Source organism: Ochotona princeps, chromosome 25 (assembly GCF_030435755.1).
Source record: "Ochotona princeps isolate mOchPri1 chromosome 25, mOchPri1.hap1, whole genome shotgun sequence".
NCBI lineage: Eukaryota > Metazoa > Chordata > Mammalia > Lagomorpha > Ochotonidae > Ochotona > Ochotona princeps.
The window spans coordinates 2,158,550-2,181,703 of NC_080856.1; the positions used below are offsets into that span (position 1 = coordinate 2,158,550).

General features: G+C 57.3%; 1 protein-coding gene across 1 annotated transcript; it reads left to right on the forward strand.

Annotated features, from left to right (window-relative positions):
* The first annotated feature begins 7,845 nt into the window (after positions 1 to 7,845).
* Positions 7,846 to 15,464, forward strand: PODXL (podocalyxin like). Its single transcript, XM_004598192.2, has 7 exons — positions 7,846 to 8,218; positions 10,549 to 10,796; positions 11,056 to 11,127; positions 13,267 to 13,414; positions 13,650 to 13,711; positions 13,869 to 14,036; positions 15,012 to 15,464. Exons 1-7 carry the CDS (start codon positions 7,846 to 7,848, stop codon positions 15,204 to 15,206), a joined length of 1,266 nt encoding a protein of 421 aa, XP_004598249.2. The 3' UTR covers positions 15,207 to 15,464.
* The last annotated feature ends 7,690 nt before the right edge of the window (positions 15,465 to 23,154 follow it).

Below are 23,154 nucleotides of genomic sequence, written 5' to 3' on the forward strand. Positions count from 1 at the left end.
TAGGGGCGAGCCAGGGCCACGCCCCACCTGTCTCCTGGGGAGCGGGTGGCCTGCACTCAGTAAGCAGGATGCAGGTGTTACCCCAGGAGGGAGGCGGTTGCTCAGAACTGAGCGCAGAGGGACCACAGCTGGGCGGTTTCTCCTGCAGCTCCCACCCGCGAGCTGCATGGGCTTCCCGCTGGCCCTGGGCCCTGGTTCCAGGCGGGGAGTGAACACTGGTCCCTGGCAGAGGTTCCCAGGGGCCAGGAGCAGCTGCGTGTGCTTCTGCTTATTTTCAGAGCTGCGGGGGAGGGGCGTGGCATGGGAATGAGAAAGTATTTCCCAAGGTTGTTTTGCGCTTACGCGAAGGGAAGAGTCGGGCGCCAGGAGCACACAGCACTTTGGCTCAGGCGTGCGTTTGGCCGAGGAGGTGTGGCGGTACCCCTGGGAGCGGATGGAGCGCGAGGCTGGCTGGTTCTGACCCAGGCAGCGTTGTAGTTGTCTCCCTGATGGCCTGGGAAGGCTCTAAGCGCTCCCTCACCTTCCCTGGGCCAGCCTAGCCACCCCACCCATCTGACTGCCCTGCTCTGTCCCAGGACCTCATGTGGGGGAGCTGGGTGAATCCCATGAGACCCTGCCTTGTCCAGGGGCGGCTGTCACTCAGGGTCCAGCTGGGGCCTGAGGTCCCCAGCAGCGCTAGTGTGCAGCTTCCAGGCAGCTTTCGTATGCCTGTTGTCCAGGAGGAGGTGTGGGAGTTGCAGGGTGAGAGAGAGGCTGTGTAGCCATGCCCTTGGCCATGGTCTGGGCCTTTCCAGGTGCAGCGGGACAAGAAGCCCTGCACATCCCTGTGTCTAGAACATGACAGGATGCGGGTGAGGACGGAGCCCGCCTTGCCCCAGCAAGGACTGCTTTTCAAATCTGGGTGCTTGGAACATTTTCCACAAGGTGGAAAATTGAGGTGCCAGGAGCCTGTGCCATACAGTCTCCAGGACACACAAACTCACTCACTCTCTCTTTCTCTCTCTCTCTCTCTCACAAAAACACACACACACACACACACACACACACACACACACACACACACACACACTCATGTTCATTGGAGCCTGTCAGCCATGCAAAGTCGGCTTGGAGCCCTTCTTGGCCAGCTGAGCGGGTGGCACCTGCCCTGGCCTGTTCTGGCTGATGGGCTAGCTGGCTGTTCCTGGGCTTGCTGCCCGGTGGGCAGTTCGGATCACACGGTCTGCAGTGAGCAGAAGGATGGGGGCCCCAAGAGGGCATCGTTAAGGAGGTGAGCCCGCCTGCTCTGTGCGGCTCTGGGCTGCACTGAACATGCTGGTGGTCCCTAGACAAGGCCCCTGAAAACCTCGGGAGCAGCTGTGATGGTGTGAGGTGCTGGGTGGGTGGGCCGGGGGCTGAGAGCCTCCCTTAGGCAGGGAGAGGGGCAGAGGAGGGCAGCGGTGGGGCGGCCCAGCCACTGCAGGCAGGAGCTGTGGGTGGCACAACTCTCTGGCTGCTCCGTCTCCAGCCGCCTGGGAATGACCCAAGGACCGTGGCGGGGGCGTTCCTGCTAAGGGCCTCCATCCCCATTCAGAATGGGCTCGGTGCGCAGGCCAGCCTCTGGGCAGCTTCTGCTGGATTGGGGAGCAACCTGGACATGAACTGGCGCCCGTATGGGTTCCCTCTCACGCCTGTTGCTTCAGCGTTCTTTCTTGCTCATCTGTCTTTTGGATGGCTAACCATTTAGCCACTTTGTTTGCGCTAAGAGCTGTGGCTTTCTTCCCGGGTATCTGTCACGTGGCGTGATTTCTAATAGCACAGGAGGGGCCTAGCGCAGTAGCCTAGTGGCTAAAGTCCTCACCTTGCACACACCGGGATCCCATATGGGCCCTGGTTCTAATCCCGGCAGCCCTGCTTCCATCCAGCTCCCTGCTTGTCGCCTGGGAAAGCAGTCGAGGACGGCCCAAAGCCTTGGGACCCTGCACCTGCCTGGGTGACCTGGAAGAGGCTCCTGGCTCCTGGCTTAGCATCAACTCAGCTCTGGCTGGTGCACCTGCTTGGGGAGTGACTCAGTGGATGGAAGATCTTTCTGTCTCTCCTCCTCCTGCCTTTAAAAAAAATAATAGCATAGGTACACTTGGAAGCCACCTGCTTCAGGGAACTCCGCATGGAATATGTTGTGGAGGAAAACACATCAGGCCCAGCACTGTGGTGCAGCGGCTTAAGCTACTGTTTGTAACGCTGGCATCAGGTTGGAATCCCAGCTGCTCCACTTCCAATCTAGTTCCCTGCTAATGTGCCTGAAAAGCAGCAGAATAAAATACCAGGTGCTTGGGCCCCTGCACCATGGAAACTGGAAGAAGCTGCTGGCTTTGGATCAGCCCTGCTCTGGCTGTTGTGGACATTTGGGGAGTGAACTGGTGGGTGGGAGAACTCCCTCTCCATCCCCGTTTCTCTTTAATTCTTTCAATTAAATAAATACATCTTAACAACAGCAGAAACCTCTGGGCTTCTTACCCCAGACACGAGAGGGACCTAAAACAAGAAGATTTGAAAATGTAGAAAATGGCATTGAAGTTAGTAAGTTATTTGGGGTATACACTTTGCGTACACTCCACGTGGCAGCAGAGTGCCGCTTGGCTGCCTGTGTGCGCGGGCCCTGATGGGTCACAGCCACGCCCAGGCCAGCTGTTCTCAGTTCCTCTGTGGCTGCCAGGACGCCTAGCAGGCACAGCTGGTGGCAGTGGCAGGACCTGTGTGGCCCGTGAGGTCTGCAGCGTGCACCCCGGCTCTGTCCAGAGTCTGCTGGCCCCACTGTCGCCTGTTCTGCAGGCGGGAGGGTGTTGTTCCTGCCCCGCACCCAGGGCCCTGGGGACGAGGGCTCTCCAAGCAGACACTGCCCAGCTGCCCAAGCTGCCCCAGCTGCTCTAGCTGCCCCGTCATCAGCTTGTTCCTCAGTTATCCGCAACAGCTGAGGCTGGGCCAGGATGAAACCCACCATGTAGATACAGGGATCCGGGTTCTTGACCCATTGCTGCTGCCTTCCATGGTGCACAGCAGGACGCCTGGCATCAAACACCTGCTCCAGGGTTTCTTGCCGCCTCTGATTGCACGGTTAGCAGGTGATTCCTCCTCCAGCCACACCTGTCGGGGTGGAGGCTTGGGCACTGGGCATCCCTGCCCTGCACAGGAGACACAGGCCCGGTGGGGGAGGGTACCTTTGGGTCTGAGCATTGGCAGCCCTTCTGATCCCACCCCTGCCACCCACCCATGGGGGCTGACACCAAGTACTGACCCTACACAGCTTCTTTAATGGGGCTGGAGGCAGGGCTGGAGAGGCTGCCAGAGGGAACTCCAGGCCTGCCTGCCGCCCCCTCCCTCACCAACACTGAGGAATTCCTCCTGTGGCTAGCTGCCCCCCACCTCCCGCTTCTATCCTGCTTCCCTGGGCAGACGAGGCTCAGCCTCGTCTGGGTCTTCTTTTTGGCCCTAGCAGCCTGGCACTGCCATCTTTACCGCCTCTCGACATCAGTGGGAAACATGGGAGGAAAGTGCCTGGGATACGGGCCGGTCTGGGCGAGGTGTGCATCCTGGTCTGGCCCAGGTTTGAGGTGTGGGTCCCTGCCCGGTGCGGCAGCCAGGGCGGGAGGTCAGAGTGTCCTGCCTGGGCCTAGCTCAGGGGGAGTGTCCTTGCAGCTCCTGTCCCTGGAGCTGGGTGTGAACTGGGCACCCTCTGTGGCCGCTGAGCGGAGCACCGGGACAGGCACCTCCCTGGGTCTCAGGGAATGACTGCTGAGCTTAGGGGTGTGTGTACAGGAGCAGGGACTGCCTGCAGCCTGTAGTGCAGCTTGTGGGAACTCGGACCTCTCACCCTGAGAATGGAAGAGCCTGAGGCAGTAGCAGCAGGGAACTTCCTGGACAGGTGCAAGGTGGGCTGGGGGCAGCCCCGGGCCCTCACTGGCCCCTCCGCAGCTGCCACCCAGAGCCTGGCGGGAACCATTAGCCATCTGCCACTTGCCGTGGGCACCTAAGACCTGGGGCCTGAAGGGGGCGGCCCTGAAGAGCTGGGCGGGCCTCAGGCCTCGGCCGGACTCACCCCACACCCTGCTCGGTTCCTGCCTGTGTGTCACCCTGGGGAGGAAAAAGGCCGCTGGAGGCTGGGAGGGCGGAGAGGTCAGTTGGTACCCTGGGGGGCCTGCCCGGGAGCCGGGGAAAAGGAGTGTCCTGCTCCCTCTGGGGCACCCTCGGACACCCAGTCAGGATGACTCGGTGCCTCCAGCCTGGGTGCTTCTGCCCCTAGAGCTTTACAATTTGATGAGGGCTCTTGAGAAAGTTCATGAAATAACACATGGGAAAAGATGATACCTGGATTTAAAAGTTGTTTTATACCAAAATAAACTTATCTCTTCATTCCGTTCTCATGAACTGTGCAACAAGTGCCCTGGTGTCTCCATGGAGACGGCGCTTGGGGGCTGTGAGCTCGGGCGGTGGTGAGGCTGGACAGTGGTGTCCGGGCCCAGAGTCTCCCGCCCCCTGGCCTTCCTGCCCCTTCCACACACCCTCTTCCTGTAGCATTCTTTCCCACTTCCTTTCCCACTATTAATAGTGAGAGTCAGGCCCGGGCCTGGCGGTGGTGGCCGGGGACAGGAGGCAGCAGGGCCCAGGGGAGAGCTGAAGGCCCGCTCGCCTCCCCAAGCCTGCCTGCGTCTTCCTCTGCCAGCTCCCCTGCAGGCACCTCCTGGCGTCCCTGGGTAAGCTTGCACGACAGCATCCTCCTCTTGGTTTAGGTCATCACTCTCAGGGGCCTCGGGACCCCCAGGACCATCGGGGAAGCCCCACGGCCCTCTCCCACTTTCCTACAGTTTCCAATGTAATGTGCACTTGCAAACCCCCAGCATTCTGTCTTTAGAAGTGTTTTCACTTCCTAGGAAAGGTGGGAGATGGGGTCACTGGAGGACCTTCCATGCTGGGTCCCTGCCTAGGTGCCCACGCATCAGTTAGGGCTAGGAGCCCAATGCAGGTCTGGCATGCGGGTGGCAGGGACCTGGCAGCCTGAGCTGCTCTGCGGAAGTGCGCTAACGGGAAGCTGGGCTTGGGGGCCGAGCGTTCCAAGTTGTGCCCCAAATGCCCACTCTGTTCCATTTTGACATCCCTGTCCTGCCTTCCAGCCCACTGGAAGCCCAATGGGATGGGGGGGCGCCCTCACAGATACCCAGTCTGCGATGTGCGGAGTCTGACCCGAGGATGGTATAGGATTTGTGTATAATCTGCTCACGTCCTCCAGGGTCCTTTACACCACCTCTGGAGGACTTAGGGCCCCAGGCGCGCAGTGCGGAGGCCATAGCTGTTACACTGTATTGCTTAGGGAACAAGTTCAGTACAGGCTCAAGGTGTGGTAAAATAGTTTCCTTGTGCAGTGGGTGGAGTCTGCAGGTGTGTGGCCCTCGCATGCTCACTGCACCAAGAGGAAAGCAGGCGATCACTGCCTAGCTTTCTTTCCACTGTTTTCTTTAAAAAGCTCTATTTTATTTGAAAGAATGACAGAGAGAAATAAAAAATATATCTAATCCATCCATTGGCCCACTCCCCAGATGGTCAAGATAGCTAGAACTGGACCGGTTGGAAGCCGGGAGCCAGGAGCCTCCGAGACTCGCCTAAGTGAAGGGGCCCAAACGCCTGAGCCGTCTTCTGCTGCCTTCTGGGTGCTTGAGCCGGGAGCTGAGCCAGACGGGAGGTGTGGCCTCTGCACCCTGAGCCGGCGCTCCTAGGGAGCGGATGGAGCACACCGGAGCCCCACAACACCAGCCCCACGATCACATGGTTTTTTAAAGAATTCTTACCAGTCCCAGTGTCTCCCACCTCCACCTAAGTGTTCTTCGCTGTCCCAGCTCTGCCCTTTGCTTCCATAACCTTGACAGAGTGCAGTCTGCACATGCTCACACCCGCTTGCCTAGCATCTGCTCGGGGCTCAGCCCAGGCTGCTCCTGCCCTGAGCACATGGACACTGCACGCCATGACGTCTGCTCCCAGTCCACTCCTCACACCACCAGCCCTGTCCTCCCTACAAAACAAAGGCCGGAAGCCCCCAGTTCCCCAAGAAGTAACTGCTCTATCTTTTCTTTTTTCAAAAATTTATTTTTATTGCAAAGTCAGATGTACAGCGAGGAGGAGAGACAGAAAGATCTTCCGTCCGATGATTCACTCGCTAAGTGGCTGCAGTGGCCGGAACTGAGCCATGTGAAGCCAGGAGTGTCTTCCAGGTCTCCCACATGGGTGCAGAGTGCCAAGGCTTAGGGATTAGAACCGGCGCCCCCGGGGTTAGAACTGGCATCCATATGGGATCCCGGCGCATGCAAGGCGAGGCTTTTAGCGCTAGGCTACCGTCTGGGCCCTGTCTACTTTTCTGTTGGGTTGTTTTCTTACGTTAGAATTTTGCAGGACTGTAGCAACTGTAATTTGGGGGATGATGAATGCAGTTGATTTGTTTGTTCTCTGTTTTTCACAATGGGCCCCTTGATGTTGATTTTAGGGTTCCAAGCCAGTGTCTTCTTCCTTCAGCTTGTCCCAGATAGGGTCCCTGGGAGCTCCTTCAGGCAGGTTGAACTTGGCTTAGTCTGGGGAGTCCTTCTTGCCCTGGGACATTCATGTTATCCAGGCTCAGCTTATGATGTCTGCCCATTAGCATGCAGCCGGCCTGTTTAGCCCTGTAGCCCCGATTTGTTTTCTAGAAGTTGGTCTTGGAGGCTCACAGCTGGGTGTTGTGTGCGCTCTGGGCTGCTGCTTGGGTTAATGGCTGTGCCTGTGCGTGTGTGAGTCTGCACGCCCACCCGCGTGCACACCCGCTCCTGGCTAAGCCTCCTTGGGGCAGCCTGCTCCTTGCTACCTGTCGGCTGCTTGCTCCTTTGTTCAACCTCGTAGCCGTATAGACTAGGTTCGAAATTGCTAACTACGGGGCCTGTGAGAAAAAACAATGCACCTCTCAAAACGCAGTTTGCTCACCACCCTGTTTGTTACACTAGCCAGGTAACAGTGGACAAAGTCTCAGTTCCCCTTTGCACCACCCTGCCTCCCAGGGCTGCAGTGCTGCCCGGTGCTGGGCATGGTCACCTCAGAGGTGCCTCACTCTGCCCTTTCTGTTCCTGGCTCCTTCCGGTGCCCTGTCCGTCTACACACCGCCGCTCCCAGAATTTGGCGGCTGGCAAGGCTGCCCAGCCCTGCCTGCCTGGCCACCTGCGTATGGAGCCACTGGCTCCCCAGACCTGAGCCCCACCCTGTCATCCAGTGGTCCCAGGGACTCCTGAGTGGCAGTGCCCCGTCGGGCCCTTCTTGCTGGGTGCAACCCACAGCGGTCTTTCACTTGCAGCACAGGGCCGTATCCACTTCTAACAGCTAGAGAGGGGTTGAGAGCAGAGGGTGCGCACAGACCTGGGGGGGTGTCCCAAGGCTGGGGGTGTGCACGGGCTGGCCTGGGGGTAGCCTCCGGGCAGCATGACCTGCTGGCTTGAGTCTCCCTCCTGGAGGTTGCCTAAAAGCCCGCTGAGTGGGGATGCTTCTAGGACCTAGCTGTGAGCCAGGCAGGGTCGTCAGGGAAGAGCAGGACCCACAGCCTGGCCTCATTGTGTTGTGTCACCCTCAGCGCTGCAGCCCGGCTCTGGTGTGGTTAAGGAAATAGCCAGCCCCACCGGTCAGGAGTCAGCCACAGCATCCATCAACTCCAAGGCCCAGGCTGAACAGACCACTCCCACGACGAGCGCGCCGACAGCCACCACAAAGACGACCACCATAAACGTGCCTCTGGGGGTGCCGGCCTCAGCCACGGGCTCGCCCACAGTGTCCCCTGGGCCGACCTCGAGGAACGCCCCGATCATGGTTACTACAGTCAAAGCTGAGGGTGCACACAGCAGCAGGACGTCCCCCACCAGCGGCTCCGCTGAGCCGAGGACCACAGGCAGCCAGCTCGCACCTCAGGACCCGTCTGTACCTGGAGCTCCAAGCAGCCACAACGTCACCACGAGCCCTGTGAGCCCAGAGGCTGGGAGCCAAGCCCCCGGGCACACCACAGAGCTGCCCGGCACCACGAAGCCTAGTGTTTCTCTGGTCGTCTCCACCAGCTTCCAGCTGTCCAGCCAGACGTCGCCCAAGTCCCCAGAGGGACAGCAGCACAGCATGTCCACGGGCAGCCCGGTCACCATGTCTGGCTCCAGCCTCTCCACACCTCCAGGAATGCCGACGACACTGAGTGAGTGACACTGTTTCCTTTCTCACTCCCCAGGCAAGGGCAACCATTTAGTGCTTCCATGAGAGGGGCTTCGAAATCTGCTGGAAAATGCAGATTTGGAGAGAATTATGCATGGGTTTCTACCAAAATTAACGTCTCCTTTTAAGTTTATTTTTTTATTTGAACGACTGTGTGTCTGTGTGAGAATCTTCTATCTGTGCTGACATGACTGAGGATGGGGCCAGGCGGATTCCAGGAGCTGGACACTCCGCCTTGGTCTCCGTGTGGGCCGCGCTGGCCCCGCTGGCCCCAGGGCAGCATGACCACATCAGCAAGGCTGGGTCACGAGGAGGCAGGGCCTGACTGCACCACAGCAGCCACTCCGTTCGGCATGTTTGAATGCAGGTTTTTCGGGAACATTCTGAAGCCGTCTTGGCGTCCTGCACAGGTGTTCCCCAGCCAGCAGCTGGAGTCCATTTATGCGAGAGTTGAACCCAGCTGTGGCCTCGCCCTTCCTTGAGCACCTGCTCCCCGCAGCAGCCGTGAGCCGGGGCCTGTAGAGCTGCGTGTGCAGGTGTGAGCTCAGCGCTCTGGGCTGCCCTGCTTGGTGCCTCGCTCACACACAGGTCTGACCCCGGGAAGCTGGCGTGCTGCACTCACTCTAGACAGAACGGCACCTGTCGCACTGCTCCAGGACAACTCGCCCTAAGACACGCTTTGGAGCTGTGTTGGGGTGCCGGTTAAGTTGCCATCTGCAATACCGGCATATGATCACCAGTTTGAAAGCCGGCTGTTCCGCTTGCCGTCCGCCTCCCCGCGAATGCACGCGGGGAAGCAACAGAGGATGGCCTAAGTCCTCGGGCCCTGCCACTTATGTGGGGGACCCGGTGGCGCCCCAGACTCCTGCCCTTGGTCTAGCCCGTTACTGTGGCCGTTGAATGAAGCACTGGATGGAATATCGCTCGGCTAGTCTCTCCTCTCTGTTTTATCTGCCTTTCAGATAAAAAACTGAATCTTAAAAAATAAAAAAAATCCCACACATTTTAATTTTGCATAACAATCCAGAAAGCATACGCCCAGCTCACATATAACAGAAATAAGTTTCACTAACTATGAGCTAGCTTTTCTGTGATACAGCCTGATGTTTTCTATTGTATTCATTTCCTGTTATTTTATGTAGTTTTCTTTAAAAATTATTTATTTATTTGAAAGACAAAGTGAGGGAGAGAGGGTGGGGAGAGCGAGATCTTGACCTTCCATCCCTGGTTCGCTCCCCGCATGGCCACAGGAGTCAGGGCAGAAGCCAGCCTCCGTGGCTTCCCCAGCGCACCAGCTGGAGCCTGGCCTGGGCACGGGGCACCGGGGCTCCAGCTGGGGCCTGGCCTGGGCACGGGGCACCGGGGCTGCTCCAGGCCTCACCTTCGCCTGTCCTGTTTCCTGCTGGACTGCTCTTACTCTCACATTCAGATCCACCTCAGGCCCAGTGCACACAACACACTCAGTGGCTGCATCCTTGCCCTGTGTGCCCGGGTTCCCACATGGTTGCCGGTTCGTGTCCCGGCTGCTCCACTTCCCATCCAGCTCCCTGCTTGTGGCCTGGGAAAGCAGTGGAGGACGGCCCAAAGCCTTGGGACCCTGTACCCACGTGGGAGACCTGGAAGAAGCTCCTGGCTTCGGATCGGCACAGCTCCAACCGTTGCAGCCATTTGGGGAGTGATTCAGTGGATGGAAGATCTTTCTGTCCTCTCTATAAATCTGCCTTTTCAGTAAAAATAAATAAATCCTTTAAAAAAATCTTATGAATGGCCCATAAGCCTGTAAGTAGACTGTGACACATCCAGACTCCTGGGTGTGAATCGGGATTCTGCCTTTTAAGAGGCCCCTCGGCCCTGGTGGTGGGAGCGAGGGGCCTCCTGGGGAAGGTGGCAGTGTGGATAAGGGTCCTGAGCCAGAGAAAACTGGATTCCAATCTCTGCCACCTGCTTCTGGCACATGGGCTTGGACAACTCGTGAGTCCCAGCTGCCTCGTTTATAAAATAGAGTGGAGTGATGGCACCCTCCAAGGGAGGTGATGAGGACTGAAGAGACGGGCCCTGTGCCCTGGCCCTGGCCCTGGCGCTGGCCCTGGCGCTGGCCAGGGGCTCAGCTGGCTGCCCTGAGGACTGCGCCGTCTGCGCCTGGGTGATTCCGTGGCTGGCTTCTTGCAATGCCTTGTTCGGGCTAAGCTGGTGAACATCAGCCCGCGGCCTGCTTGCTCCCACTTGGGACGAGGAGGAGACTGGAGACCCCGAGGAGAGGGGGGTCTACCGGGCACTGCTCCCCAGCCTAAGGCCTCTGTGTCCCCATTGCAGATCCGCCGGCCAGCTCAGCAGAAACTCAGCAGACGCCCAGCTCGGGACCAACCAGTCCTGCCAGCCCCTCCTTCCTCTCTCCCTCCTCGACCTTCCACTCCTCCCTAGCACCGCAGCCCTCGAGCCCCTCGTGGGGAACCGAGGCAGCCACCTCCAGCGGCCCCACAAGCTCCAGCTCGAAAATGGCCTCAACCAGCCACCACCGGCCCAGCACGCCTCTTCCCACCTCAGTGGTCCGAGACAGCAGGGTGAGTCCTGGGCACAGGTCGGGCGGGTACATGTGGCTGGTCTCCCCCGAACCCGGAGCCCCCGCTGCGCTGTGGGGAGCTGTGTGCGCCCTCCCCCTGGCTCTGTCCATAGCAGGCTACATGGTTGGGCAAGCAGGGGCCATCCCTGAGCCTGCTCCCGCGGGGCCCCCAGCCTGCCCTGTGGTCCCCACTGACGGGAGGGCCAAATTGGAGACGCTGTGGCTACCGGCCTCCGCCCTAACCTCGCTGGCTTCTCCAGGTGAGCTGCGGGCCTCCTGAAGCACTGACCAAGCACCTGCTTGTCCTCAACCTCACCAGGAGCAGCCCCTGCGTGAGTACCTGGCGGCCGGGTTCGCTGCCCCAGCCCGGCAGGGAAGGTGGTGGCACGAGGGACGGGCACTCGCCGCGCCTCCCTTTAGGCTCTTTCCCCTAGATTAATGTGTGGCAGAGTTGGGGGCGAGGAGGACACGGAGGCAGCTCTTCTGTGAACCCATGGTTCATTCCCCAGTGGCTACAACGACCAAGTCTGTGCCAGGCCCGGAGCCTAGAACTCTCCCTGGGACTCCACATGGTGTCAGGGATCCAAGGCATGCCGCCTTCCCAAGTGCATTCGCAGGGAGCTAAGTTGAAAACAGAGCAACCGGGACTTGAACTGCTGCCAGCCTTTCAGGCTGCTGCTGAACTTGGCATGCCGCACCACCGCCCCCCGCCCCCTCCAGTCCACACTAGGCCAGGTCCCAGGAAGGAGTTGGGTCCTGTCGGCCTTCCGCCCTGCTCATTGGCAGTGTTGTACAGCTGGGGTCCTGGTCCCTTTGGCTTGCTTCTCGAAGTGTCACCTGGGGAAGCTGTTTGGAGGTCCCACCCAAAAGTGAGAGTTGCGGGCGGCCCAGCTGCAGCTGTGTGAGGCTGGGTTCATGCTGACCGCCTCGGTCTCCTCCCTGCACCGGAGGAGACCCCAGCGCCCTAAGAGCCACCTCCCGCGGTGGTGAGCGCACCTCCGGCCCCCATCAGCCTGGCTGTGGGGCTGTGGGTGCAGGTGCTGCTGGCTCACTGCCGCCCTCTCCTGGCCAGCGTTTGTTCCTGCAGCCACCCCAGGCACTGCCCGTTGGATCCCATTGCTGCCCGTGTTTCTTGCACATCTTTTGCTTCTACACACGCAGCTTGCAAGTGGCCATGTGGAAGGCTGCGTCTGGGGCAGAGTTACGATCTGATACTATTCTGCCGGGCGGGGCTGTTACACCGGGTGCGGGTGGGGGGAGAGAGGCCCTGCCCTGAGGCTGGCCCTGGAAACCCAGGCACTGTGTGTGAGCGCCGTGACAGCACCCTTTCCCTCCGCCTGCCTTCCTGAGCTCAAGAGGACTGGTAGTAAGGCTCCGGGATTCCGGGGGCTGTTTGGGAAGGGGTTCCTTCGGAGAGCCGTGCTTAGAGTTCTGTGAGCCACGGCCGGGTCGGAGAAGCAGTGGGCAGCGGCAGAGCCAGCTGGAGTGGCTGCGCTGTACTCCACTCCTGAACCCTAAAACTGCAGCAGCCACATTGCTCCTGCCCACATGGCAGAGACGCGTGTGCCCCGGCCCCCGTCAGCCTGCTCCTGGCTTCAGCAGACAGCTTAAGGAGACAAGTGCCGTGGTGAGAGGGGCTGGCCGAGGTGGGCTCAGCGGTGGAGCCGCCCGCTGGGATGAAGGGCGGGAGGGGAAGGCACTGGGCAGCCACTGCCCAGCCGGGGAGGCGGACGGAACGAGGCAGAGTAGTATATTACTCTTTTAATTTTCCCCTAAAGCTTTCTTTATTTGGGGCAGGCCTGGTGGCTCAACAGGCTACTCCTCTATCTGTAAGTAAGCACCTGCAATCCCATGTGGGCGCTGGTTCATGTCCCGGCTGCTCCACTTCCCATCCAGCTCCCTGCTTGTGGCCTGGGAAAGCAGTCGAGGATGGCCCAAAGCCTTGGGACCCTGCACCCACATGGGAGACCTGGAGGAGGTTCCTGGCTTTGAATTAACTCCCCTCCAGCCGTGTGGCCAGTTGGGGAGGGTCTTTCTCGTTGTCTCTCCTTTGCTCTGTAACTAGTAAACATCTTTTAAAACTATTTCTTTCTTTAATGAGTAGAGTTAGGGAGAGATCCTGTCTGCTGGGTCATGTGACAAACGCTGCGGCAGGTTGAGGCCAGGCAGGTAAAGCGGGAACCTGGGACTCGCATGGAGGCGGGCCAAGCACTCGAGCCATCTTCTGCTGTTGTCCAGGTGCACGGTCAGGGAGCTGCTTGGAGCAAGCCCGTGATCACAGTGACGGCACCACAGGATGGTCCTGCTGCTGGCCCCGGCGCACAGCTGTTGATGGGGAGTGGCGCCACGGGGCCAGGGGCAGGGACCACATTCAAGGCCAAGCAGGGCAGTGTTTTCTTGGCCTCGGCACAGGGCAACCCCAAGAGCCCGGGCTGCTGGCAAGGTGCCTCACCTGTGATATCCCACAACAGACAGAGAGCCTTCCAGAAGACACGTTGGTGACCCTGCTGTGCCAAGCAGCCAAGCCCACCTTCAACTCCACTCGGGACCAGTGCCATGTGAAGCTGGCACCCATCCTGGGAAGTCAAGTGGTGGCAGTCAAAGAGATCACTATCAAGAGTGAGTTGAGGGCCGGAGGGCTCTGAGGTGTCCACAGGGCGCGCGGCGAGAGGGGGGAAGGCCGGTGGGTGGCGAGAGGGGGCAAGGCAGGTGGGCGGTGCCCCTCAGTTTCCCAGGGATCACCACTCCTTTTGGTCTCCCAAGTCTGTGGTGCAGGGCAATGTCCTGGGGGCACTATTCCCGGGCATCGCTCTGGGCTGGGCACTGAGGTAGCCTCTCTCCACCTCGCCCGCAGCGAATCTGCTCCCACACGCCGTGTTTGAGCTGCTCAAGGACAGATGGGAGGACCTGAAAGAGGTAACGGGCTGGGCCCTCCTGGGCCCTCAGGAACGCCCTCCTGAGTCAGTGTGGTGGGCGGCAGCAGGCGGTCCCGGGCACCGCAGCCCCTCTCTTGGGCCGGCGGGGGCAGCCCCGGGCCTCCTCGCCGCAGCTGAGCTCTCACCCTCCCGGCCAGGAGGGCGTCAGGGACATGCAGCTGGAGGAGCAGGGGCCACCGGAGGAGGCCGAGGACCGCTTCAGCCTGCCGCTCATCATCACCATCGTGTGCATGGCGTCCTTCCTGCTCCTCGTCGCAGCCCTCTATGGCTGCTGCCACCAGCGCCTCTCCCACAGGAAGGACCAGGTGCGTGCTCCCCTCCCCGTGGCCTCCGCACTGCTGCCTTCTCCTGCCTGACAGCCCGGCCGCCCCCTCCCTTCCAGGAGCTGCCTGCCTGTGTGGGAGGAGGACTTAAAGCCCTGTCCCTGTGACCTGTGTGCCCTTGAGGCGTCACACACTCCACGTGCAGGGGCACATGGTGGTCATTTTCCCAGCTGTGGATGCACCTGTCTGCCCCAAACCCTTTCGTGTACTTTCCTGGAATTTCACTGCTAGAATTCTAGCCAGACCCTCAGGCCCCCCGGAGTCCCCCCGGAGGCTCCCCGAGCCCCCTTCGTGCCCCAGTCCTCACTGTGGCGGCTGTGGACAGCTCCTTGCGCCCAGTCCCCCTACATGTCATCCAGTACAGCCTCTAGGTCGCCGTGTTTACTCGGCATTCCGCAGGCCATGGCTGTTCTCAGCGAACAAGTACTGTGGCCAGGTGGCTGCGTCTGCAGTAGGGCTGTCTGGGCACCCTCTAGCCTCCTTGCCCAAGCTGGGTGGCTGCGTCTGCAGTAGGGCTGTCTGGGTACCCTCTAGCCTCCTTGCCCAAGCTGGGTGGCTGCATCTGCAGTAGGGCTGTCTGGGCACCCTCTAGCCTCCTTGCCCAAGCTGGGTGGCTGCATCTGCAGTAGGGGTGTCTGTGGGCACCCTCTAGCCTCCTTGCCCAAGCTGGGAGGTTGCTCTGCACAGCGCTGCCCTGTTCGTACTGATGGGGCGGGGAGGGGGCCTGCAAGATGGGGTTGGTGGTGGGCCAGGGTGGGGTGAGGAATGGTACGGAGGCTGGAGGACTTGTGGGTAAGTCCGTCGTGGGTGTGGGATGGACAGTGTAGGGCCCCAGAAGGCAGGTGGCCCCCAGCTGTGGGCACTAGGCGCCCAGCTCAGCCATTTGGGGGCTCCTGGGTGGCAGGGACACCCGTGTTCCCAGGCTAAGCGCTTTCTCCATAATCACCTCCACTGCAGCAACGACTCACAGAGGAGCTGCAGACTGTGGAGAATGGTTACCATGACAACCCAACCCTGGAAGTGATGGAGACGTCAGCCGAGGTGCAGAAGAAGGTGGTCAGTCTGAATGGGGAGCTGGGGGACAGCTGGATCGTCCCCCTAGACAACCTGACCAAGGACGACCTGGACGAGGAGGAAGACACGCACCTCTAGGTGCTCTGCCGCCACCTGCCCCGGCGCTGCACAGCTCCACACTGACCACCTGAAGTGCCATCGGACAGGGGAAGGACAGTGCCTTCCCATTCCGGGAGGGAGGGATGGGGGCGTGGACTCCAGGGTGCCCCCAGGGCCTTACTTTTCCCTTTTCAAGCTGAACACATCACACTCTGTCTAGATTCCTCTTATAAAACAACCCACTAGTGCCTGAGCTCAGTGCTGCTGGAAGGGCAGAGGAGGGGCAGGCGAGGGCCAGCCACCAGCCCTTCAGTTACAGGTGCCTACCGCGGTGCTCACGCGCGCCCTTTCCTGGGCACGGGTGAAACTCCAGCGGTGGGTGGGCTGAATGGGTAACAGGCCCCAGGTCGGGGCTCCAGTCTCTGGGGTCTGACAGTTTGAAAGGACAGGCCCCAGGTCGGGGCTCCAGTCTCTGGGGTCTGACAGTTTGAAAGGACAGGCCCCAGGTCGGGGCTCCAGTCTCGGGTCTGACAGTTTGAAAGGACAGGTCCCAAGGTCTGATCTCCTTCGCTGCCTTTTCTGCCATTGTTCCCTTCCTTTCTTTCCCCTTTTAATTTTTACTCCGCTTTGCCCAGGGCCCCTGAGGATCGGCATAGGTCATACTGTGACCTTGAACACTTTCTTCTGCATTCTGATCTCCTTGCATTTGCCTAATGAAGTGGAACCCAGCCCGTAGGGGCCTGCCAGTGGGAGCAAGCTGCCCCGTGACGCTGTGTTAGCAGCAGCTCAGCACCCTGCACCCACTCTGGGCTGGTCACCCCAGGCATTCCTGGGAGAGCCCGCTGCCACACACTCCCCACTCCAAGGCTCCTTTGGGTGCCTTTCCTGCCAGCGACTGCTGTCCGCAGAGGCTCCTGAAGGCACAGTGCTTCTGCCCTGCAGTTCAGCGCTCAGCTGGCGGCCCAGCTTGCAGGGCCAGGGTCTGCACAGGTCTCACCTGCGGTCGGCAGTCAGCACGGATGGGTCTTCATGGACAATCCATTGCAACTTTATTCTCCTGCATAGGAAACTCAGGCGCTTTCCAAGTTGCTGAAGGTTTTGTTCTGTTTGCATGTTTTGTTTGCTTTTAATCCAGTCCTCCACTGCCAGAGGCGGAAGCTGAAATGATTGGAGACTTTGAATTAGCTGAGATAAGTCTGAGTGTCCTGTGGCCTCCGAGAGAAGGCGGCCCAGGATGGGCAGCCCACCTTCCGATGTGTGGCTTGCCTGCCCTGGCAGTGGGCTGGGCCGGGTCCCGGGAGGCCGCTGCAGTCAGTCCCTGGTTTCGAGGGGCATCTCAGGGAAGCACAAAGCTATCCGTTCCCGGCATGATGGGCTCGGGCTCAGGCTCGGGCTCGGCGGCCAGCGGCCAGCTGCCATGTAGAACGCAGACAGGTTTAATCTGATGTTCTGAGAAGGGGAACTCCTGCTCAGAATCTTAACCCTTGACCTCAGCCTTTATTGTTCCTGGGCTTGAATCCTCTGGAACCCACAAGGAAGATGGGAAATTGTAGGACAATGGAAATTGTCAGTTCCGGACTAACGCTCCCCCACCTCCCACAGGCCTGGCTGCAGTGTTGCAATGGATCATGACGTTGGGTTCGGGTGAGGCTGGAGCCAGATAGAGGGCGGGTGCCTGGTGGTCTGGTTCCTCTCTGCAGGCTGTGGCAATTTCATCTAGAGGAAAAGGAAGGCCAGAGGTTCAAGAAGGGCCTTCCTCCATTTTCCCAAGACTTAGAGCAATGCCAGGCACCCCCAAGCATCTGGAGGCATGGCAGGTGAACTGTGAAACTGGAGTGCCATCTGTTGGCGCTCTGCTTGCCTGGCCTTAGCGCCTGCCTGGACTCCAGCTTGGAGGCCTTTGGGGAGATGATGGCTGCAGACAGGAGCGGCCTCGCTCTGGAGAGCCAGCGGTGCTTTGGCTGTCCAGGGTGTTCCTTCAGAATCCATCCCTGGCCTTGGGCTTCTCTCACCACTGCGACTGTCACCAGGCCTCCCTGCCCTGCCTCTAGAGGTCCTCTGCCACGTCTTCTGGATTCTAAATGCTGTCTGGTCATCGAGATTCTAGGGGCTGAGCTGAGAGGAAGAGCTATACAAAAAAAGTTGTACCAAAGAGATCAGGAACGCTTTCAGAGGCGTGGTTTCCTAAAGCTACGTGAACCAGGCATTTGCTGGTCTGTGATGGACGGCCCAGTGAGGCCTGCTGCCCTGCAGGTGGAAGTGGTGGTGCCATGGCTCTAATCTCAGCCAGACACCAGACTGCCCCCTCTCGAGAAGGAAAGCTAGCCCAAGTGTCCACCACTTCCCCAGGTGGCTTTTTTTTTTTTTTTGACAATATACTGGAGCAACTTTGAAGAACAGCTTCAAACTGATACATGTAGAAGTAATCTTGATCGTGTAAATACAGTGGTCACGCTTTTAATCTGTCTTGCACTGCTTTAAGTGAATATATTTTGGAAAAAAAAAAAACATTGTGTTAGGAGATGGCGACGCTCTGGGCAGGAGTGTGTACGTCCATCCTGCTAGACATGACGAGTGGTTTCTGCTTTAAGCAGGGAATGCTTTGTAACAAGGCGAGCAGGTGACTGAGGTCTGTCTTGTAGAGGGTTGGAGTCAACCTAGAATGGTTGAAACGGGACCAGTCCAGTGAGACACGGAGGTCCGCTCTAACCTTCCTGAGCCCGAAGGATGGAAAGCTGCAGCAGTGGCTGCCCAGTGCCATGTGCCTCAGTTTGGTGGCTCAAAGATTGCCACTTGGAAGGAATTCCCCCAAGCTCTGCCCCGAGGAGGGCCAGGGAGAAAATGCAGACAACGGGACCTCTAGGCCACGGCTTCCTCCCGTGAGGACTGAGTCTGTGATGTCAATGGTGGGTTCTGGCAACTTCCACCAGCAAGACCCAGGCCAGAGGGAACCACGGCCCAGCTTTTGTCACTGTCCCCACTGAATCCCTCAGGTCTACTGACACCCAACACTAAGGGCGAGGAGGGCATTGCTACTTGATCTCTTTATTGTATTATTATTATTATTATTATTATTGTTAAGCAATGTTAAACACTCTACCCGGGAGACTGGGGAAAGCAGATGTCTTAGCGGACAGGGGTCTGAAATACACTGGATTTTGTGAGGAAATTTGTTTGTAAAGACTTATAATTATTGCATTTTCTTACAAAAATATATTTTGGAAAATTGTACACTATTAAAGTGCTTTTGTGTAAGCTGGCTCACACTGTTTTTGCTGATTGCCTTCGGTCTGGTGCGTGCTGGAGCCTCATCTCGGCACCTGAGCTAAGTCCCCTGCGTAGTCACCCCTGCTGAGCTGGGACGGGGTGAGAGCCGTGGCGAATCGAAGGAAAAGCAGAAGTGAAGTGGCAGCAGAGTCCACCTAACCTCGGGCTCTCAGAGAACTCGGGCCCTGGTCTCCAGAGACACTTTTTAATATAATAAAGCAGCTATTCAAAAGGCGGAAAGAGACCTTTCAGTTTGTTGGTTCACTCGCCAATGGCAACAGTGGGGTGCTCCATCTGGGTCTCCACGGGTGGCTGGGAGCCAAATACGTGGGCATCTTTCACTGCCTTCCCAGGTGCCGAGGCAGGGAGAAGGATGGGAAGTGGAGCAGCTGGGACTTGAACCAGCACTCCTGGGGGATGCTGGAATGGTAGGCTGTGGCCACAGTTTAGCCTTGCCCTGAAACAAGGGAGAACACATCTGTGGCTCAGTCTGCCTGGCCTCTTGAGCTGCCCTGTTAGCTGCAGGAGTGGGCATTCCCTCTGGGATGACTCACAAGCTTACTTGGGAATCCCATGTCTTGACTAAGTCCTTGTTGGTGCTTAAATTCCAACAACTACCAAATACATTTCTGGAATGCTCAACTACTGTTAGTTTTCTTTCATGCAGAGTTCTGAAAAGCATTGAGCACCCTGGAGTTATGCCAGAGTCGGGCTGACGCATTTTGCGGTTGCCCTCGGGACTGTGCTAAGGACACAGGAGTGGCCTGCCCAGGCACCGTCAGCAGACTGACTCACAGCTTCCCGTGGGCCACAAGTTGGACTTAGGGCTCCATGCTCTTCCCAAGGAGGCCCTCGACCCGGCTCCGCTTTCTGATTTGCCAACCGAGGTGTGCTCGGCTGCCATCTTAAACTTGTTCTACCTCTTTGCCACTCGCAACCTTATTCTGTAAGCTCCTCCCCAAACCACTCATCCCAAGGGAAAAATAAGGACTAGACTAGCTGCTCTCACAGACACTGGTGACAAATGGTGTGCAGGCCACTTTACAGAATCTGCCAGATGTTGGCTAGACAGATGGAGAAAGTGAGGAAGAGGTAAGACTGCCCAATGCTATACGGAAGTTATTGGTGGATCTGGAAATGAGGACAAGGATTCCCGACTCCTGGGTGACCCATCCTGCGGCCTGGCATGCATGCTAACCACATTGCCAAGTGTCCTCCCCTTCCCTGAGGCCACAAAGAGCCCCGGTCTCCACTCTTTCCTTTCTCCAACACATGCAGAAGGCAAAGGAGGAAGCGACACAGCAGAGACACTAAGGCCAAGGCAGCGTGGGAGACCAGGTGACCACCCAGGCCCCTCTCTCCAGCGACCACCCAGGCCCCTCTCTCCAGCGACCACCCAGGCCCCTCTCTCCAGCGACCACCCAGGCCCCTCTCTCCAGCGACACCCTCAGGGCCTGTAGTGACGAAGCTAACAGCACTTGTCCTTCCAGCTTTTTAAATATATATATACATATTTATATATACATATAAAATATATATATATATATATAATTTTTTTTTAATTGGAAAGGCAGATTTAGAGAGAGGAGAGTCCGAAAGATCTTCATTTCACTAGTTCACTTCCCAAATGGCCAACGGCTAGAACTGAGTTGATCAGAAACCAGGAGTCGGGAGCCAGGAGCTTCCTCCAGGTCTCCCACATGTGTATAGGAACCCAAGGCTTTGAGCCGTCCTTGACCGCTTTTCCAGGCTGCAGGCAGGGAGCTGGATGGGAGGTGGGGCCACTGGGACATGAACCAGCACCCATATGGGATCTCAGCACACCCACGTGGGATCTCAGCACACAAGTGAGGCTTTAGCCACTGAGTGTTGGGCCTTCTTCAGTTTCTACCGACTGGTAGTACTTAGAGCTGACTCCAGTACGGGCCCACGTGGCCATCTCCCTCCTGGAGTTGAATCGCCCTTCCGGGGCAAGCGCGGATGCCCATCCTCTGGAGCTCTCTGTGTTCCTGCCCCGTGGAGGAGCTGGCAGCTCAGCCAAAGTCAGCCCAAGCCACCTGTGACAAACAGATGAGGGTGGAGCCCCAAGTTCTGGAGGGGCAGAGCCCCACGTTCTGGTGCATTCTCCACACAGCTCTTTACCTCCCCACTGCACCTCATGCATTCCCATTTTGAAAACAAACACCGGCCTGGCACAGGAACCTAGTAGCTGAAGTCCTTACCCTTGCATGCACCGGAATCCCATATGGACTCTGGTTCGTATCCCAGCGGCCCATTTCCCACCCAGTTCCCTGTGTGTGGCCTAGGAAAGCAGTCGAGGATGGCCCAAGGACTTGGGACCCTGCACCTGTGTGAGAGACCTGGAAGAGGCTCCTGGCTCCTGGCTTCGGATTGGTGCAGTTCCGGCCATTGCGGCCGCTTGAGGAATCAACAGAAGGAAGATCTTCCTCTTTGTCTCTCCTCTCTGTATATCTGAATTTTCAATGAAAAATAAAATCTTAAAAAAAAAGACATGTAACTTTCGAGCAACACTGAAAGTATACCCTAGAACTGAGAAATATGCAGTGAAATATAGATTTGATTAAGTCAATTTGGAATGAAATAAATGGACAAGTCAGCCCAGAATGCAGGCTCCAAAGCCCAGAGCATCAGAGCTAAGGCTGGCCTGGTTCCTGGGGGTTCAAGCGGAGCACACCCACTGCCCGGACCAGCAAGCACCTGTTGGCAGCTGTTCGCCTTCTCCAGGTTTACCTTCTCCAGGTTACCTTGCCGCTGCATCGGGGACGGAGACAGGAGTTCTTCCCAACTTGGCAAATGTCCGAGTTCTCTTCCTTTAGTATCTTCCTGTGTTTAATTTCCTATCTCAGTCCAGTATCCTCTTGTAGTTCCTAACCTACAAAAAGACCTGGTAGAAAAAGAATGTAGAAACAGTCCACGTTTCCAACTATAAAATAAAGCTGGCCATTAACAGCAGACGGAACAACTGCCCCGTGTCCTTTAGAAATGGCAGCATTCTCTGGGCCCGAGAGCTGAACCGGGACTTCCTCGTTTCAGCAGTATCTCACAGGGAACCCCCAAGGCCCTGCTACAGGGTCACGCTCCACCTCCGGGAGCCTGCAGGCCTAACTTTTTGAGGGAAAAACACAATTATAGAAGCAAACAGGCAAACACAGGAGACCGCGTAAGGTCCATATATAGCTTTTAATTAAGAAAATGAACAAAATACATTCTTTCTGCATATGTACATCACACACAACAGAATTCTACAATTGCGATGTTCCGCAGCTCACTCAGTTCACTTCTTCACAAAGTAGTGTTAACACATTTACCAAACCTGGGATCAGAAATTTATATGTACTAAAAAAAAGAAACACCTCCCCCCCACATACACACACAAAACAAAAAACCATCCAAATTCTAAAAAGTTCACATGACTGGACCAAAGACAAAGCAGTGAGATCAGGAGGGAACAGGGAAGACTGCCAACAGCGATGATGTCAGGACAGACCTAGCACACAGCAGGCGCCTCACGCTCCAGCTAGCTGCTGCCCTGACTTCTTCCGTCTCCGGGACTTGAGCACACGAACCCAAGCCCATGGAGTTTCCTCCACACACTAGCAAGAGGATCATCCATGATACAACTGGTTCTGGGCCAGCCTTTCGATGCTTAGCTGGTATGAGGAAAAACACAGCTTTGAAAGACATCTGCTTAAGCCTGGTGAGGGACTCCAGCTCCAGCGCACCAGCAAGGACAGCCATATAAAAAGTCACTCGGGAATGCAAGCCTCATGCTGTGGGTTAACTCCACTTTCCCTTAAAGACACATTGAGGTTTAATTAAAAACATCAGTTGGGTCTCAGGGATGAGACTTGCAATGACCGGAATAACGCAGCTCCCGCAGAGCCCAGGTAGTAACACAAGACCCACATGCGCAGGACTGTTTCGGCGTGTCCAGGGAAGGAAGGGCGGTGGGCAGGGGCAAGTGCTAGCGCGCTGGGGCTTCTACCTACAGCTAAGCCAATGAGGAAAAACTGTGCTAGAGCTGTCTGCTTTCCATAACCCCTCCCCAGTTTACCATGTTGTCTAGTCACGTAAGGAAACCAAGGAAAGAAAATAAACTCTCATTGATTAACAGAGTTCCTCCTTCGTCACACTTAGCTATTTGGTCTGACAAGTGCATTTTTATAATCAAAACAATCAGCCATTGTTATTAAAGGCCATGAAAGGTCTGACACATTCTGCAGCTTTCAAATGAGCTGGTGCTGCAAGGACTCGCTCCTGGCCCAGGCACTACCCTCATCAGAAGCCATCCACAGCATGCGGAGACAGGTCTGCAAAGAAGGGCTGGCGGTGTGGACGGACGGAGCTGTCTTCTCGATTTACTTTCCAATCCACACCGGGTTCTGCAACGTATCTTTACATCTAGTCAACCAGTGCTTCCAATTTGTAAGAAAAGTCTAACGTTTTTCTCAAGCTGCTTATCAACATACTATTTTGGAAAGACAGAAGATTGGTTCTAAGGTTGTGAGTGGCAAAGACATTGTTAACTTGGCCTTCCCACGCTCTTCTAGGCTAGAGACTCCACCGCATCAGCTTCGGGAAGGAGTTGCATTAAGAAGGAAGCACAAAGATGTACACAGGTTTTCATACTGAGATCTGCTCACAGAGAATGTCACATTATTATGTGATGTCTTAACAGAGCTGAGGAATATAGAGGTAA